Consider the following 20,369-nt stretch of genomic DNA (forward strand, 5'->3'; position numbering starts at 1 on the left):
ACTTGAGAAAAAATAATTTGGAAGCGTCAATTCAGTACAATTTTAACGATGAATAACTTTACACCTAAAGAACGCGAGGAAATTGTGACCATGTATTTGGGAAAATGGTCGTTCAATTGTGCTTGCTCAACGTGCATACCGTCGAAAATACCGCGGTCGTAAAGTACCTTCTGATAACACCATACGCAATCTGACTAAAAATTTTAAAGAATCAGGGTCTGTAGCAAATCATCAACGTGTTTCAGTTCGTAAAAGACGCTCCAATGAAATTGTTGAAACTGTCAAGCGGAGTGTTTTGAAAAGCCCAAATCTGTCATATCGTCACCGTGCCCAGCAACTAAACATAAAAGGAACCACTCTTAGAAGGATTTTAAAAGAGGATCTTCACATGTTTCCTTACAAAGTGCAAATAACTCAACGATTATTGCCCACTACATTGGAAGCGCTCAGAACCACCATTAGATCTGAAATAAAGGCAATATCACCCGAAATGCTGGCAAAAGTAATGGAAAATTCGAAAAAAAGAGCACAATATTGTGTGGCTCGTAAAGGTGGTCATTTGTTGGATGTTGTGTTCTAAGTGCAGTTGAAACAGATTGTAAAGGAAAAAATCAAATAAAAAAAAACACCAACAAACATTCAATTTTGCTAGTTGCTAAAGTTATTCAATATTTCCATACCGAAGCTCGAGATGGTGCACACTGTATTATTTAATTTCGCCTGGTAAATTTAAAATTAATGTACATCTTCAGAAGATTGATTTAATTTCAATTTCATTGTAAATGAATATTTTTTGAAGTTAATTTGCGTTAACGATTGCTATTGCGCGTTTTTTTTTTGTTTACTGCGAACGAAGAATTTGATAAAAAACATAAAATAAAAAATATAATATATATATTCAAAAATATAATATATTGTATATGCAGTTATAAGTGTATAGCATTATTTACCTCTTGTGAAAATTTTAGGTCGCAATATAACATGAATTCATTGTCATCTACCTGCCTCGCACCTTCCTCCAAAATTTTATCAAAGCGATCCAAAATATGAGTCCAATGGTAGAGTTCACACTTTCCATATGTCCAAACATTTATTGTTTCAAGGAAACGCGAAAGATCACCTTTGCAACGACACTTGGTTAACTGATCAATTAACAACCTGCATTCAGGTGTAAGCTCAGATGAACTCTTTTTTAGTTTACTTGCATCAACTTTCATGGCTACAGTTGTAGTTCATCAATTTTTATACTATATATTCATTAATATTTTTAATACCAAACACATGTAGTAATATTATAGCGAATATATGAACAAATGTAGTTCTCCATTATTTTTCCCAAGAAATATTTTAAACCAGCGAACAATTCTTTCGGTTCACCTCATAAAATAAGCCGTAGCAAACAAATAAAACACAAAAGTGATGCCACCTTAAATATAACATGAAGATAATAATGAGCTATTCACACTTTCGAAATTATCGCAATATTAACCCAGACCCAAACAGCAGCAGTGACGGCATAACTAAAAGTATTGATCTGGTTAGTTTGCATTTAAGCATGAAAGTCCGACGACAAAACAAAAGTAACTGGAAAATACGAGTTGCTACACCTACAAATTATGATACTCGCTAAGCACTCGCATGCAAGCAGAGAAGTATGCCCACAAGGGAATCTGTCTTACCTTGAATGTGTAAAAGTAGAACAGCCACCGCACACTGTAGGCTTTAGTACATCAACTATTTGGTCGAGTTGGGCTGTAGGTTGGGTGCGCCCATTGCAGAATAAATTCTCGCAAAATTGTTTTCGTAGGGATTCGTATTAACTAACTATAATTAAGGCTTTCATTTATATATGTCATCACTAGATTGGTGTCAAGCAGTTCATTATATAGCGAATACAGAAGGTGGTGCCAGCCAATATTGGAATTAAACGCTGATTTTAGAAACTGTCACTGACTCTGCCCGAGCAACGATTTCCAAGGCCGAACCAATCCCTACTGAGAAGGTAGAAGATGTAGAGCAACTTATTTGGTTTTGTTCCATTTATTTGGTCTTGCTGTTTTGTCTGCTGCTACTACCTGTACAGTGCAACTTGCGTCAAACCGAGCCGTGCCGAGGTTCCATCTAATAAGCTAGCAATGTCCTGATCAGTTCAATAATTTTAGTAACACAAAAAGCAAAAAAGGTACATCCCTCTAATAACAGATCATAACAAAAAACTTATTTGTACTTGGGTATATTGCTTACAATAGCTTATCAGTATTTTCACCTTGCTCGCGGAACCGTCTATCGAAGGCAAATTTATTGCAGGTGATGGTATCCGTATAAATGTAAAAACTTCCATGTATTTTATTACTGCTTTTTTTATTCTTAAATCAAAATGAGCTGGTTGTTCCCATGTCGAATGGCTCATGCAAAGAAAACTTAGAACCAGAGCTAGAAACGTGAAGAAATAAAGCATTCCAAGTCTCGCATCTAAATTGTTTAAAATAAATATATAACATATTTGTTCATCTTTGTTTTACATGCAAATGTAGAATAGGTAAAATTAAATTTTCGCAGGCCTATGTGTAAAAGTACATTTTGGGCTGCATCCGCATCGTGCATATAAGGATCTCTTGGCAGTGTCGTCTAGATATCAGCAACAATCGCATGGATAATCACCCCAAGTTTTGAGCTCTCACCTGATAGTTCTCTAATATTATTGAGCTAAGAAATCAGTCCTATCCTAAACTATAGGTAGGTAGGTGAAATACTTGATGTGCCAGTCTGCCACTCCTCAAGTAGCACTAAAGCGCCGTTTCGATACAATTATGACATCTCTAACAGGCAGATATCTACAGCCAGCCACAGCTGTTGATATAATGGAGGAGATTGATTGGATTTAGGTTGGCACACTATCCCAGGCTGTCGAAGAAAGGAACTCCCAGTTACCTTAGTCTTCTAGCTGCCAAACCGGGACATTTACAGAGAAACTGCTCAACGGTCTTCTTCTCTAAAAGGTCCCCACAGCTTCTGCAATGGGGGTTAAATTGTAACCCTAGCTTTTCCGCGTGTGTGCCGATCGTCCAGTGACCGGTAAACACAGCTAAGAGTTTGGAAATTGAATGGCGAGGAGTCCAAACAACTTTCTGAATTCTTTGTATATGGGGCCAAAGGGTTTTCGAAATAGCACTTGAAGAAATAGAGCTCCATCTTTTCTGCGCTTTCCAAAGAAATAATATGTGCAGTTCCCCTTTAACAACTGTCAACGGGGTGCCCACGACCGGGTAGAAGGTCTCTGGGGCCAGTCCAGTCCCCTTCCTAGCAAACTCATCAGCAATTTCATTTCCCTCTATGTTCCTATGTCCTGGAAACCAGACCAAAAAAATGTTACCTGCACACCCATAATATTTGATCTCCTCCTTACAGGTGTTTAATCATACTGCACAATGGTCGTCAGAGCCTTGATCGCGGCTTGACTATCGGAGGAAATGTTAATATCTCCCTCGCTCCCTCGCTCCCCGTTCCTTAAGCATTTTGCGTGCCTGCATGCCTTCAGCTTGAAAAACACTAGCAGTTTAAAGGAGATAGATAAATTGGCTGATTTAGAGAAACCCCTTGCTCCGACTTCCGATTCCATCTTGGAATCGTTAGTGAAGACAAAGGTGCAAGCTTCGGTGCAGATTTTCCCCTCGATACAGTCCTGCCTATTTGGAAAGATTGTCCTAGCACGATCATCAAAGTCTAGTTTATGGATAAAGAGATCTGTTCAAAGTTCGGAGGAATACCGATTGCACTTTGAGTTGCGATGGAAATCACGGTGTCAATGGGAAGTAAGTGCAAAAGGATATTCAGGGCAACACTGGGGCAAGTTTTACATGCTCCGGTGATGCCAATACATGCAATCCTTTGCATGCTCCCCAGTTTAGTGATCTAGGCATCCATGCGTTAAAATTGGCTAAACCACTGTGTTGTACATCCACAGCACGACCTGTAGCTTGAGTTCCCATTTTTTACCGAACATAAATTTGCAGAATTAAAAGGCTATACTTGACTTCTTTATCCGATTTTCGATGTGTAGCTTCCAATGAAGTTTGGGGTCAAGTATCACTTCAAGATACCTTACTTCCGATGAGAGCGAGAGATGGTGGTTGCTTAATTTGGGAAGTCGGAAGGGTGGAGGTTTATATTTTCTTTTAAATAGCACCAGCTCCGTTTTGTTAGAGTTGACTCGGAGGCCGCAAGTGGTAGCCTAGCGACTGCTGGACAAAACTCTCTGCCATTATCGGCGTATGCTACTACCTTAACCACACCCTTATTTAGCATTATAAAAATTTCGTTAATAGCAACTAGTCAAAGTAGGGGGACAAAGACCCCCCTACGGCTTCCCCCTATGAACGAATCTAGTGACTTTAGTTCCTCTTGCGACCGCATTAACTTTCATGTAGCCAAGCAGGGACGAGATCCAGATACAGATAAGTCTTGTCACCTCTAGTCTAACGCAGTGGTAATTGACTCCGCCCTGATGTTTTCAAAATCACCTTCTATATATATGAAGGCCCCCAAAGTGAATTGTTTGCCTTCCAGAGATTTTTCCGCAGTCCCTACGACCTCGTGTAAAGTTAATTCCGTGGATTTCCCTTCCAGTTAAGCGTGTTGTACTGGAGATAATTTGGATTCGATGTGCTCTCGGGTATGATAATAAATCAATCTTTCAAACACTTTTAGGATAAATGAGGTAAGACTTATAGGCCTAAAGCCCTTGGCCGAGTCGTATGAAAATACTGCCTTGGATATGAAAGCAACCCTCGTTTTCGGGAACGTGATTAAGAGTGTATCGCTCTATAGATCGCTGAGTAGATTTCTTGCAGGACAGGACCTACAGAGGTCCTTGCTTTCTGAAGCATCTTGCCTGTAATCGTCAGAACCAGGAGATTTAAAAGGAGAAAAACTATAGATTGCCCACGTGATTCTGTCAACTGACAGGATAGATTCCAGGGAAACATCGAGTAGCCCTACCTGTCGACTCGTTTTGACAATGTCACGTGGGGTAAGGGAATTTTCCGGAAAGTGATTATTCACCGGGATAGTCAAAGAATCTTCTGCAAATTGAGCCACTCCCCGTCTCACTTTTTACAAGAGTTCTGCAGGAGTGGCCTCTCGAAAGGATCTTGCTTAGCCTGGCAGAATCCTTCACGGATAGAATGGACTCGCGTTCTCCTTCCAGGAATTGCGTTTCGCGAAATTAATGGCTTTTTTATATTCATTCAAAATTACACCGTACTGTTTCAAATTTCTCGTTTGGTAAAATTCGTTAAAAACCCTCCTAACCTTCTTTTTCAAGTACGACAGCGTCTTGTTCCACCAGGGAGGAAAGTCTTTCTTGCTAAAAGATACTGGACAAGCCATTTTGAAGGCCGTTTGATAGGATCGCTGCAAGTGTTCCATCTGCTTGTCCAGTTGATCAGTGGATGAGTAGGAAAAAGTTCGCCTGTTCAATTTATTATTGAAAGCCGTATTGAACAAAGACCGGTCCGTTCTTTCAGGGTTCCTGTAGGGAGATATGGTTTCCCGTGCGAAATTGACTTCGAAAAGATCAACATGTGATCCGAAAAGGAATTTCTCTGAGAAACCTTCCAATTATCAACTCGAATGGCAGGCGAATTAGTCAAGAGAGTGATATCAAGAACCTTCTCCCAACCAATTGATATTTCCGATGCTGGAAATACAAACGTGGGGGTGTTGCCCTTGTTTCAAATAATGAGATTACGGCTAATAATGAAATCAACAAGAGACTCACCTTGATCATTCATCTCGCTGCTTCCCCAAATGGTATGTCTCACATTGGCGTCGTAGCCGATGAGGATGGCCTCTTTATTAAATGAAGGTGAGACCACCACTTCTCCAGGAGGTGCTCCACAGGAACCTCAGGGTTTTGAAGCTTGAGACCTTGGAGGATCTTCGGACCCTCCAGATTGACCTTCGGTAGCCAAATGCGGGCTCTCGGTCTTCTTGGGTTCTCCGAAGCTGGGATGAGCTTAAGTGAGACCCCTCCTAGGCATTGCTGACCTCAGCAACACACTTCTCCAAAAAACCTCTGGGGAACTCATCGGTACACTTGATCACCCTATAGCTACGGCAGATGTCTCCCGAGTCGAAAAGGTACTTGTGCTTGGTTTGCCATGAGGTATTCGACGATCATTTCTGACAGCTGTCCCTCGATGGAATCCCAATTGGCCAGCACCTCCCTACCACTATTGGATTTTGCGTCCAAGAGGGTAACTTGGAGGTGATCCCTGTTCACCTCGCTATAAGCAATCCTCTTAGCCGCAACCACCGCACTTGTTGTAGGACCCTCAACTCACCGAGTCGAGAATTTCTTTATTTTTTGGCAGCGCGCCCGCTCACATCTTGTGATCGATTACGCTTAGTCGCTTGTTTGTTCTGAGGATTTTTATTATTGGAGGTCGGAAGTTTTAGTTGGTTCTGAGGATTTTAAGTGATTGGAGGTCGGAAGTTTTCCTAGCGGCCATGGTTTCGTACTCCGAAACTACGGCCTCATATCTCACCTTGTCCCCTGCATCGCGATCATGTGGTCTACCGGCCAATTCATTCTTATCTATCTCTAGCGCGCTTCGAGCAGCGACTCAGAGTATTTTTTATTTTCCTTTTTGGCACCCCTACCAGAGGTGGCCGGAGAAGACGATTGCATTTGTTGAGTTATTAGACTGTAGACGGCTGGGTTTCAGAAGTGGAGTGCTATGGTGAGAACTCGAAGTTCTGGGTCTGACCACTGTGTCCTGGCTAGAAGCCAGCAGCTCGTCTACACGTTCTTCTTCTTCTTCTTAATTGGCGCGATAACCGCCTATGCGATTTTTGCCGAGTTTAACAAAGCTCGTCAGTCGTTTCTTTCTTGTGCTAACCGGCGCCAATTGGACACTCCAAGTGAAGCCAAGACCTTCTCCACCTGATCTTTCCAACGCAGAGGGGGTCGTCCGTTTCCTCTGCTAACACCAGCTGATACCGCATCGAATACTTTGACAGTCGGAGCGTTTGTACCCATTCCGACGATATTACCCTGCCAGCGTAGCCGCTGGGTCTTTATTCGCTGCGCTATGTCAATGTCGCCGTAAAGCTCATACAGCTCATCGCTCCATCGCCTGCGATATTCGCCGTTGCCAACGTGCAAAGGTCAAAAAATCTTATGCAGAATCTTTCTCTCAAATACTTCAAACGTCGCTAGATCAGATGTTGTCATCGTCCACGCTTCTCCGCCATACGTTAGGACGGGCATGATAAGAGCCTTGTAGAGTGTTGGTTTTGTTGTCGAGAGAGGACTGTACTACTCAATTGCCTACTTAATCCAAAGTAGCACTTGTTTGCAAGAGAGATTCTATGTTGGATTTCGAGGGGGACATTGTTATCAGTGTTAATCTTCTTCTTCTTAATTGGCGCAAAGCTCGTCAGTCGTTTCTTTCTTGTGCTAACCGGCGCCAATTGGACACACCAAGTGAAGCCAAGTCCTTCTCCACCTGATCTTTCCAACGCAGAGGAGGCCTTCCTCTTCCTCTGCTACCACTAGCTGGTACCACATCGAATACTTCCAGTGCGAATGCAAAGATATGAAAGGCAACATTGTGTCGAGACAACCAAACACATACCGATGCATGGTGTAATTATGTCAACAAACGAAAGCTTAAGTTTTCGATAGGCTCAAGTTTTCCTCAATTTTATGTATCTCACGGGCAACAGGCATGGACTACAGGACGTCGGTGTGTGTGAGCACCATAAATTTGCAAACATAACGAGTTTTCCCAGCTTTTCTAGCACGTCGATGTACCGATATCGATACTTGATAGTGTTCTAACATATGCTGTAGAATCAAGGCGAATGGAGTACTGCAGGTGGTGTCGTCCCAAAACAGTTACTTTACATCTCGCGATTTTGACAAGTCTGGCGTCAAGTCCCTTACGAATACAAAACAAGCGAAAGGAGGAGAAATTATATATTTGTGAAAATTTAGTGAATGTCTTGGTAATATTGTGATTTGTGAGATTTGAACTAAACAATCTAATGAAGACTAACTGTTGCGTCCAAATACAGTTGTTTTACATATTTATGGGAAAGACACCGTATTGAGAAAGTGTGTGTGTAAGCGTATAACTTTTTGTGTTTGTTAGTTTCTATTGCTTCTTCTTCCGTTTATTCCTTTATTGATGGGCCTCGACGACACTGAGCAGTCGGAAGAGGCAGCCAATTTTTCTATCATCCTTGTATTTGATATACGGCTGCCCCGTTATGTCATGGTCGGCGACCGTAATCCCTAACTCTTAACGTACCTGTCGGGTTATCTGTAATGTGAACTGCGAACTTTAACTTCACATGTCGAAGTCATCTTGTGATCCGTGTAATAACATTGTTGCATAACGTTTGCAACACGTCCAGATGATCTTATGCCTATAGCTATTCATGGTTGCAGATGGTCTGTATAACATACGATTTGGAATTTAACTAAGTTAATGCTTTTTTTAATAATTGTTACACAACGAACATGTTTCGAAAAAGCAAAAAGTAAAAACAGCGCATATAAGGCTTATCATTGACTTGTCCGGATATATCTTATTGAATCTGCTTGTTATGTTACATTTTATTTGAAATGTTTGTATGATCCAATTTACATGATGAAAATATGAATACCATGAAAGCGTCATAGCAATGCCGTAAAGACCCCTCGATTAACTTCTCTCAAACATCTGCCGTCAAGTTCGATATACATGACTTTCCCCCGGTTTGAAAAATCACTGTGTAAATTGGTTTTAAGTACATAATTATTTTGTAGTCGATTTATTTACGATATGGTAACTTTATAGAATCAGCTGTACGTAATCATAATTTGTATAAACATATTGGTTGTCCGTATATGAGTTATTTATATTACGAATTTAATTGCTTAAGTCGTAAATGTTTTGTTCTATATGAAATTGGAATTGTGTAATTATTAGTTGCTTTAGTGGCGTAGTTGCGACTGTTTTGTAAATATAATCATTGGTGAGTAATTAAAATGTTTTAATGATGGTGAATAGTAAATATATACTACATGTAGCTTCACAAATTTTGTTACAATTAAATTTTTGGGGGACTTTTAAAGAACTTTTTACGTTAGTAAAATATGAGAGGAAGGGACATCGTCATTGTAGAGTTGCTCAATTTCGTAAGAAAAAGACATCTCAGAAAGTTGCCTGCATTATAAAAATAAAAATGTAATAAATATTACAACAGGAAGGGGACAGGTCTACGTATTCTAGATTAGTTAGTATATGGCCACACATGTTATTTGTGTCCTTGTGTGTTACTATTTACTATTTAGACAAATTTTCTTATTGTCTTCATAACCGCGCGCATCGAATATAACTATTTCTACTCCATACATTATATATTTTATTGAAAAGTAAAATTTAAAACGTTCTACTTTGTTTTAGTGGGGAAAAATACACTTATGAATTTGAATGAATAGTGTACAATTTTTGATGATTTTGCTTTCATACCTAAGGATACACATATGTACATTTATTATTTAAAATATGGTTGTATGCCTTCGCTAACAACAGTTGCAGGTAGAAATACTGTCGAAGGGTTAGCACAAGTACTAAAATGCCCTAGATGCACAAACGCTAACTATAAAATGGCGCGCAATTTCAAATGTTGCGTCATTTTAAAACATCCTTTGGATAAATAGTTTATGGTCTTACTTGATATGAACTTGTTCCCGCAAACGATACCAATATGTAAAAAAAAATTCCAACACCGATTTAAGATTAGACTTTAACAATATATGTAACTAGTAATGACTAGTTTTAAATGATTGTTTTATTCTTCAAAATACTGTGAGCGTCAAAATAAAGTGTACAAAGCATTTTGTTATAATATGGATTTTATTTCAGTCTTTTATAACAAAACAATATATTTTAATTTCATGTTTTTTAAATTAATATTTGATTCTCTACCAATTACTAGAAAACAACAAAAGTTGTAAGACAAAAACGTGTACAGCGTATATCAGTAGCATTTTAGCGATGTTGTACGGTAAAAAATACCGTCATATTTGGTTGTTTACTTCCTTCTTCGCGTACCTTCCAATGAAGGTAAAACAAAATAAGGCACAATTTTAGGAAAACCTATTTTTCGTACATAGCCATATCAACAATATTTTATTAAAAAAATAATAGAAAAAACAAGGATTCAGTACTTTGTTGGACCGCTTTCGCTTTAATAACCACATATGACTAGATGCGAAACTCTTTTTCTCGTGAGAGCGCTGAAAAATATGCATTTTTTATAACATTCTTCAGTAATGCTACACCGGAAAAAACTTTGAATAGGTATTATTTAAACAAAAATTGGGATTTTTTAGTTTCCACACCGCCATTGCGCTTAGTATATAGTGTGCGGTTGCCCAGTAGCCTTATATCACCAGTATACCTACAAATAATAAAAATAAGCACAATCAGCATAAGACACATAAAAAAGCTAAAAAATCAAAAATATGTAAAAGGAATTTTTCAAAATTGATATACAAATGCTGTATAATAATAATAAAGTAATGAACTCGAAAATGTATAAATAAATACATAAAATATTGCAATTTTTTAATATAAGAATAAAGCTATGACAGATAACCTTTACGTTTTTATTATTAGTTAAGTATATATATATATTATATATAATTGGCTCATACACCCTTTTTTGGGTGTTTGGCCGACCTCCTCCTCCTATTTGTGGTGTGCGTCTTGATGTTGTTCCACAAATGGAGGGACCTACAGTTTTAAGTCGACTCCGAACGGCAGATAATTTTATGAGGAGCTTTTTCATGGCAGAAATACACTCGGAGGTTTGCCATTGCTTGCCCAGGGGCGACCGCTATTAGAAAAATGTTTTTCTTAATTTTGGTGTTTCACCGAGATTCGAACCTACGTTCCCTCTGTGATTGCCGAATGGTAGTCACGCACCAACCCATTCGGCTACGGGTTAAGTATGTTTGCAAAATATTTCAAACTCAAATTCAATTCCCTTACCTACGCTTTTTAACCATAAAATACTTACAAATATACAAATTTGCAGACATAACCAACACACAGTTTTCAATAAAATTACATGTAAGTAAAATGTATTCAGATATGTACAGAAGACGAATTAAAAGTAGAAGCCGAAAAGGTTATAAAAAGTTTTGAAAAATTCTAAAAACTCCCTTCAAATTAAACTATTATGTTTTAATTAAATTCACTTTAAGACAAATAATTACACAGGCCTGCAAAATCTCACTTTTTTACAGCTTCTAAAACGGCTATGGGTGTTTCTTGAAGGTTTTTTTTATGCTGAAAACGAATATGACCTTGAAAATACTCCAGCACGTCAGGATTTTTGCAAATTTGAGGTTAAATAATCAAAAAATGTAGATTTTGGATTTGAGTGAAACTCGATAAGCCAACAAATATTTAAAAAAAAAAGAAAAACTCAAACCAAGCAAAGTAGCTTTTAAAATAAATAAAAAATAAATATGATTACTGACTGACTTCTTCTGTAAACAAATTTGCTCAAACTGCAAACAGTGGGCAAAGATTCACTGTCACAAAATGCAAATAAAGACGAAAAAGAAAAAAATAATAAGCGACCGTCAATATAGGTGCATACATATGTTCAAGGTGTAGAATGCATAAAAACATTAGTGCTTTAATGAAGTAGCAAATAACAGCTTCACTCTAAAAATTTTAGCAAACAATGCAGATGCACCACATGCTAAAAGAAAAAGGAACGAAACTGTATACATTTGGGCCAAAAAGTGAAAGAGGATTTAAAGTAGTCTTACGAAATATGCACCACTCTACAGACCAAATAGAAATTAAAAAAGGACTAAACAAAAAAGGCCACAAAGTACTTAACATTACTAATATAATACAAAGAACAACAAAAAAACCACTACCATTATTTTTCATCGAACTACAAGCTACAAGCAAGTTATAACAACAAAGACATTTACAATATAAACAAGCTAATGAACTGCATAGTCATCTTTGAGGCACCTCACTATAAGCTTTATTTCTCAGTGTCAGTGCACCAGTATGCGTGAAATGCGCTGGTAGACATCTATCAATAGAATGCAAAAACCAAATAAAGGAGGTTAAATGAGTTTTATGTGGAGGTAACCATACTGCCAACTACAAAGGATGTGAAATTTATAAAGCACTTAAAGTCCGAAGATTTCAACCTTTGCGTAAAAAAGAACCAAGATTAGATACAAATAAAAATAATACACCAATAACAACAGCCGTAACAAACATAATTCTTCTTCAAGGGAACATACATAAAGCAGAGCAGGAACTGATTAACGAATCTAAAAAGAAAAAACAATGATATATTGAAGAGCTTAAAGACATGGTTAAATTGCGAGTCAACCAAATGACAAATATGATGAATATAATTACAATGCTTTTAACGAATATGAATGGACAAAAGTGATAAAACTCTAATTTGGAATGCAAATGGACTAACACAGAACTATTTAGAACTAAAACAATTTTTAGTAAAAAAATAAATTGACATAGCATTGATTGCAGAAACACATTTCACTGACAAAAGTTTTCTGAAATTTCCTAATTATAAAATGTATGTGACAAACTATCCTGATGGAAGAACCCATGGAGGGACAGCTATAATTATTAAATCAAGCATAACTCACATAGAACAACTCCAGTATTCGATGCTTCATCTTCAATCCACGACATTGCAAATATATGACAAAAATGGACCAGTATCTATCTCTTCCATTTACTATCCACCTAGACATATAATAAACTCAGACCAATATGACAAATACATAAAAACGCTTAACAATAGATATATTGCAGCTGGAGATCTCAATGCAAAACACATTGACTGGGGCTCAAGACTCACCAACAAAAAGGGGCGTATTCTAATTAACGCAATTAACAAAAACAATTGAGATTTATAAGTACCGGAGAACTTACCTATTGGCCAACTGACGTAAAGAATATTCCAGACTTGATCGATTTCCGCATAACCAAAAACATAAGCTATAACCAATTGACAATTCAGTCGTGCTATGGACTTTCTTCTGACCACTCGCCGATATTACTTGAATATATAAGTTATATAAAATCTATGGATACATCTTTTCGCATATTTAATGACAGAACCAACTGGGAAAAATTCCGCCACCATATTGACGATCAACTTATACCAAATGTGATATTAAAAACGCAACTTGACATTGAACGTGCCATTATCCATTTCAACGATGTAATCCTCGAAGCAGGGATCAAATCGGCACCAAAGCAAGCAAATAAAACAAATTCAGCAGCAACTGCCTTTTCTATGAAGAAGCAAATTATTGAAAAACGAAAGTTAAGAAGAAGATGGCCAAAAACTAGATCACCTGACGACAAGAGAAAACTAAACTTAGCCACAAAAATTCTTAAGGATACTTTAAATAAAAGAAATAACAAAGAAATCGAAAACTATTTGAAGAACCTGACTCCCAATAAATATACAAACTACTCTCTTTGGAAATGTACTAAAACATTAAAACCCCAAATAAAAAATCAACCACCACTAAAGAAAGAGGACAATTCATGGGCCGTTACAAGAGAGGAAAAAGCGAAAACTTTAGCAAAATACTTTGAAGAGGTTCTATCAAATGACGAAGAAAAGAAAATTGACAACCAAAACAACTACCATTATGACTTTACAAAAATAAAAAGGACGAATACACACGAAATAATAGCTTGCATCAAAAAGGGAATAAAACATAAAAAAGCACCCGGATATGACTTGATAACAGAAAAAGCATTAGCGGAGCTACAAACCAAGGCATATTTATTTTTGCGAAACGTTTTTAATGCAATGTTTCGCTTACAATACTTTCCGAAGCTCTGGAAAGTGGCAGAGATTATTGCATTGCCAAAACCGGGTAAAGATCCAACTACCGTGTCATCATATAGACCAATAAGCTTATTACCGACAATATCTAAAACTGCTGAAAAATTACTGCATGATCGAATAAGCCAATTTTTAGACCTAAACGTATAATACCAGATCATCAATTTGGATTTAGAAAAAAACATTCGACTATTCAACAGATCCATAGAATTACAAATAAAATCCAATCAGACCTTGAAAACAATCGATACTGTGCTGTTAGTGTACAAAACTATGATTAAACCAATCTGGCTATATGAACAACAGGTGTGGGGAACGGCTAAAAAAACTCATATTAAAAAAATCAAACGACAGCAATCTAAGATTCTTCGAATTTTGACCATGTCTGACAGGAACACGAAAAATGATGACATCCACAGGACTTTTAATATAGCAAGAGTAGACTAAGAAATCAAAAAGATAACAACAAGGCACTTTGAAAAAATACACACACTAATGCAGAAATCAACAAACTTCTTGAAGGGGGAAAAAACGCCAAAAGGCGTTTAAAGAGAACCCGACCAAGCGACCTAGTATGATAAATGCTAAAAAACCATAAATATGTAAAAAAATAATTAAAAATAGTTGTAAAATGCAATCATGTAAAGTGAAACTTGTATTGTATTATTGTATATTATTTCGTTTATTTTAATTTTATCGCTTTTGACACTGGCCATTAAGCGATGTATATAAATCATAACCAAATTGTTAAACAACATACTTAATGTCAATGGACATAGGTATAAAATAAATGGGACAGAGGAATTAAATAAAAAAAAAAAAGTAAACTGGACTTATTGTCCGATATTACAGAGAAGTGCTTCACAGCATAAATTGACATACAAATATGTACGAACATTGATGAGAAGAGTCGATGTGTGCCGTCAATTTGTTAAAAATGAAGCAATAATGCTCACATGTGGTGGAAATGATGAACTCAAAAACAAAAGTACGACGAAAAAAAATGTCTTAAATAGGCGTATTTTTGGGCAAACATGTTATGGCTATAACGATCTAATAAAACATACGAGTATTGCTTCCCGTCCGTCCGTCTTATATTGCAAGCTACAATTTTCATTGGTTTGTAGCTCGAACCGATTTTAGCACCTCCTTACTTGTTTAATCTTGTTTAAACTAACGGACAGAAAGATGCCACTCCAGTAGCACTCGGAAATGTACGAAATATTTTATTCCAAAATATATAGTAGTAATAGATCCAACCACTTTCAAAACCTTCAAATGACAGCTCGGCAACCTAAGAGCAAGATTTGCAGATGTGTGGATGCATAAGTTATCCGTTCCAGGTTGTCTAGTTGTAGGAGCGTGCGCGAAGATGTTTGGTGTTATTTATACTAAAATTAACATCTTAACACCATTTTTTTTATAATGTATTTTCAGAAATGGGTTCAACTACTGATACAAATTACCAGTCCTTAAATGAAGGTAATCCTTTCCGAAAGGAAAATGAAGAGTTTCACGACGACACTCCAGGAGACAGTGCAATCATGATACATGATGTACCCGAAACCAATAAAGGTAAGACGAATGTTTAATATTAAGTATTTTTGCATTATATATTAGAAGCACTATCTTTCAACATGTTGACGCTGATATTGAAAAGCACAAGTCCTACGGCAATAGCTTATATCATCAAGGTCTTCAATTTATCCATGGCTGCGAGATCGAAACTCGTCAATAGTCTTTCGAGATCAAATCTCTCAACAGAGGAGGACAAAGCAAAGGGAGGCGCAGGATGGCGTCCTTTTTTCCTTGCTCTCAACTCCACTTATTTTCAATATTTCGAAACTTCCTCAACCACCAGAGGGAGTCGCTCAAGTCCTCAAGTCGCTAGCTGATAGCACTTTGAGTAAAGGCAAAGAAGCCTTGTTGGCGGTTCAAAATTATGCATCGCCTATCTTCTCTACTAGTGATATATGCAGACGAAGCTCCAGATCCTCCAAAATACTGCAATGAGAACGTCTACGGGATGTCTCCTCATTTAACACCTGCTTAGTGAGGAATTCATGCTTCCAGTTAGCGAGCATGCGTTTGCTGGCCATCTCCTAGGCACGTCAGGAGACATCTACATGGGTTGACTGATGCGGTTTCTGTCTACACTCGACAACCGTGAACCCCCCAATATACAAATGTATCAGTAGTATACCATGCTGAATAAATGTTCTTCCAAAAGCGAAAGTCGTAACTTTTAAACTCCGAAATTTTATCGAATCTTTAATCTAACTTTATTTTACAGTTAATTTTTAAACTCTGTTCGGTTGTTAAAAGTGTGAAGGGCAGTATTCAAGTGTGTTCTGCTTATCTAGCAAGCCGTACCAAGCATTTTTAATTAACTATCTATTATATTTTCTTAAAATATTTTAGCTTTAGCGATGCTTGTTGGCATAGACTAGTGTGCACAGTAATTGACAGAGAAATTGCTTCCCCACAATAACACATAATGATGATTAATTTTACTGGATAACAGTAAAACAGTTATTTTTGCACAAATATTTTTTCTTCTTCTTTTTCTTAATTGGCGCGATAACTGCTTACGCGATTTTGGCCGAGTTTAACAAAGCCAGTCGTTTCTTTCTCTTGCTAACCGGCGCCAATTGGACACACCAAGTGAAGCCAAGTCCTTCTCCACCTGATCTTTCCAACGCAAAGGCGGTCTTCCTCTTCCTCTGCTACCACCAGCTGGTACCGCATCAAATATTTTCAGAGCCGGAGCGTTTGTATCCATTCGGACGATATGACCCTGCCAGCGTAGCCGCTGGATCTTTATTCGCTGCGCTATGTCTATGTCGTCGTAAAGCTCATACAGTTCATCGTTCCATCGCCTGCGATATTCGCCGTTGCCAACGTGCAAAGGTCCAAAAATCTTATGCAGAATCTTTCTCTCATACACTCCAAACGTCGCTTCATTGGATGTTGTCATCGTCCACGCTTCTGCGCCATACGTTAGAACGGGCATGATGAGAATCTTGTAGAGTGTTAGTTTTATTCGTCGGGAGAGGGCTTTATTACTTAATTGCCTACTTAGTCCAAAGTAGCACTTGTTGGCAAGAGAGATTATACGTTGGATTTCAAGGCTGACATTGTTATAGGTGTTAATGCTGGTTTCTAAATAAACGAACTCTTTTACAACCTCGAAATTGTAAATGTCAACAGTGACATGGGTGCCGATACGCGATTGCGCCGACTGGTTGTTTGACGACAGGAGGTACTTTGTTTTGCCCTCGTTCACAACCAGACCCATTCGTTTTGCCTCTTTATCCAGTTTGGAGAAGGCAGAAATAACAGCGCGGTTGTTAAGGCCGATGATGTCAATATCATCGGCTTACGCCAACAATTATACGCTCTTCTAAAAAAAATTGAGCCTGAGCGATTAAGTTCTGCGGCTCGTACGATTCTCTCCAACATCAGGTTAAAGAAGTCACACGACAGCGAGTCACCCTGTCTGAAACCTCGTTTGGTATCAAACGGCTCGGACAGGTCCTTCCCAATTATGACGGCGCTGCTGGTGTTGAGCAACGTCATCTTGCATAGCCGTATTAGTTTTACTAGGATACCAAATTCAGGCATCGCGACATACAGGAAACTCCTTTTCGTATTGTGGAATGCAGCTTTGAAATCGACGAAAAGATGGTGTGTGTTGATTCTCCTTTCATGGGTATTTTCCAAGATTTGGCGTATTGTGAATATTTGGTCGATGGTAGACTTTCCAGGACTAAAGCCACACTGATAAGGCCCAATCAGTTGGCTGACGGTGGGATTCAGCCTTTCACACAATACGCTCGCTAGAACCTTATAGGCGATATTTAGAAGACTAATCCCGCGGTAATTGGCACAGATTGCAGGATCGCCCTTCTTATGGATTGGGCAGAGCACACTTAAATTCCAATCGGTAGGCATGCCTTCAACCGACCATATTTTGCATAGAAGCTGAATATATTCCTACATATGTAAAATAAAACCAATTATAGTTTACAATTTTTAAGTTTTTACAGCGTTAATGAAATGCAGATTCCCACCGCTTGGAAAGGAAGGTCCTAGTTATATCTAATCAACAACGTTGTACACTGATTAAATATTAGCCTCTTGAAAGTGTTTATGTTAACAGAATTTTTTATTTGAGTTGGTCTCTTGTTAAAACATTTTAATCCTTTAGAGAATATATTTTCTAAGCAGCGGTAGTCTAAAACAATTACTTTACCTGAGTAAATATGAATGGGTTTCGTTTATGTATCGTAGGTTATCCGCACAGATAACGGATTGGGGTATGCTATTAGGTGCTGCTCCGTATAAGCTAAGTAACTTATTGGTGTAACTTTTTCTGGAAAATTGCTAAAATCGATTTAGCAGGTATGCCACAAAATTGCACCAAAGTCGTCTTTGAGATTTCAGTGACGGAAACTGTAGATTCATATTCGAACGCGTCCATATTCCAATGGGACTCGCATTTAAAATTACCAACAACTAATAATATGCACTAAATTCTGTTTCAACTTGTACCAACCAACCTAACTTAAGAAAATAATAATAACCAATTCAACTAACATATATAGGGTGGGCCATGTAAAATTTGCTTTTTGAATCGGCTATAAAAAAAAACTAATCAATATTTTTTCAAACTTTTTTTTTATTTTGAAGATTGAACATTGTCATTTATGAATGAAAAATAATATCGTTCAAATGACTGCCACGACTGGCTTTACAGTAGGCCATTCGATCAACCCAATTTTTAAGCACATTTTCGATTGGTTGGACTCCAATTTCATGAATGGCAACTTCGATTACGTGTTTTAAAGCATCAATCGTCTCTGGATGGTTCGCATAGCATTTGTCCTTAACGGCTCCCCACAAAAAATAGTCCAACGGGCTTAAATCACAGCTCCGAGGCGGCCAATTGATATCGGAATTTCGGCTGATTATTCGGTTTTCAAAAACGGTAGCCAAAAGTTCGAGTGTAACTTTGGCAGTGTGACAAGTTGCACCGTCCTGTTGAAACCAAATTTCGTCCATGTCATCCTATTCAACTGTTAGCATGTCACGGTAACGCTTGCCATTTACTGTAACCGCGGAAGAAGAAGAAGACTCACCACTTTGGAAATAGGTTTTCAATATTTCCCAATTTTGTTCAAGCGTATAGCGTCCCATTTCGTAAATGTCAAACCTTTAAGTACATTCTGAACACATTTGACATGTCATTTGTGTTACCATTCTCAAAAAAATAGGTGGTTCAAAAAGCAAACGATATATGGCCCACCCTGTAAGTAGCAGCTTTCGTATAACGCAACTTGCTGTACTTAAAAAAAAGTATGAGTTTTAGTAATAATAGAAGTAAAATTTATTTACTAAAAATAATAGAACATATGTACTACTAAAGATAGTATTCTAATAAGTGGAATTTACCGATTTAAACGATTAGATAACTGATATAATAGCCCTTGGTTCGATAAAAGTCGAGTCATTTCGGTACGTAGATTCTTGTGGGAATGGCACATATAAATATCCCATATGTGTACAACTACGCACACCGCGAACCATTTTTTAACATCAAACCGCTTCATCTATTGGTGATTGTATACAAAGTTCAGTTTTTGTTTTATGTTTTCCCAGACCACATAAGTAAAATATCGTCTGAAAGTGAAAGTGATAGTGATGAATTCTGAAAGTGTTATAAAGTAAAGTTAAATGAAAATTTAAAATAATAAAAGATGTAAATCTTTCTGTTTTCAGCTCGATGGAATCATATTGAAGACTTGGATTCATTTTTTACTCGGATGTATAACTATCATCAAAAACATGGATTCTCCGTAATAGTTTTAGATGAGATCTTTCAGATTTGCAAATTTGGCTTTATAGTGTGCTTGCTGATTTTCGCGATATATTGCATCGATTATCCGGTATTATTTGGGTAATTTCTATTTCATTATTAACTTTCGGCCTTTTGTAATTATAATATATTATAACAATTTGTTTTTAAATAAGAAAAATTAGTTAAAATGACCTTTTCAATACATAAAAAAAGTTCACATGCATAATGTAGCCACACCAGTGCTGTTATCAGATGTGTACTATCGACACGCACAAGGGTAGCAAGAAAGGGGGAGTAATGTTCTTCTGGCAAGCTCACACAGGTTCCAATTGTGGAGACACCGACACATAATGCAAAGTAGAAACCGTTTTCATTCCCATCGATATGCGCGTTGGTGGGAATAGATTCTACCAGGTGCTAGTGCAGCTCGCTTTATCCCAGTTGGAAAACTCAGCGATAACTCTCCTTTCACCAGTAGGGGTACTTGGCGGACCCTTCCCGTTCTTTACACCTGACCCCAGCTACATATTGGTAGGGTTTCTGCTAAATGAACAGTACCACCACAACACTTAGCGCC

The 20,369-nt window shown here is 37.7% G+C and overlaps 2 protein-coding genes across 3 annotated transcripts in view; one reads left to right on the forward strand and one right to left on the reverse strand.

Moving 5' to 3' along the window:
• Nucleotides 1-1,327, reverse strand: part of LOC128858592 (E3 ubiquitin-protein ligase HUWE1) — a 62,559-nt gene extending 61,232 nt beyond the window's left edge. The window contains exon 1 of the mRNA XM_054094991.1: nucleotides 951-1,327. Within this exon, the coding sequence (XP_053950966.1) occupies nucleotides 951-1,217 (267 nt within the window). The 5' untranslated portion in view covers nucleotides 1,218-1,327. The remainder of the gene's footprint in view (nucleotides 1-950) is intronic.
• Nucleotides 1,328-8,861: 7,534 nt separating this feature from the next.
• LOC128858593 (autophagy-related protein 9A) overlaps nucleotides 8,862-20,369 on the forward strand; it is a 68,946-nt gene continuing 57,438 nt past the window's right edge. The window contains exons 1-3 of one of the 2 annotated variants that reach the window (XM_054094992.1): nucleotides 8,862-9,027; nucleotides 15,370-15,507; nucleotides 19,714-19,891. In XM_054094992.1, coding sequence (XP_053950967.1) covers nucleotides 15,372-15,507; nucleotides 19,714-19,891 — 314 coding nt within the window. In that variant the 5' untranslated portion in view covers nucleotides 8,862-9,027; nucleotides 15,370-15,371. Of the gene's footprint in view, nucleotides 9,028-15,369; nucleotides 15,508-19,713; nucleotides 19,892-20,369 lie in introns of those variants that run through there. The other variant, XM_054094993.1, reaches the window with a different exon arrangement.

The sequence above is a fragment of the Anastrepha ludens genome, chromosome 3 (assembly GCF_028408465.1).
Source record: "Anastrepha ludens isolate Willacy chromosome 3, idAnaLude1.1, whole genome shotgun sequence".
NCBI lineage: Eukaryota > Metazoa > Arthropoda > Insecta > Diptera > Tephritidae > Anastrepha > Anastrepha ludens.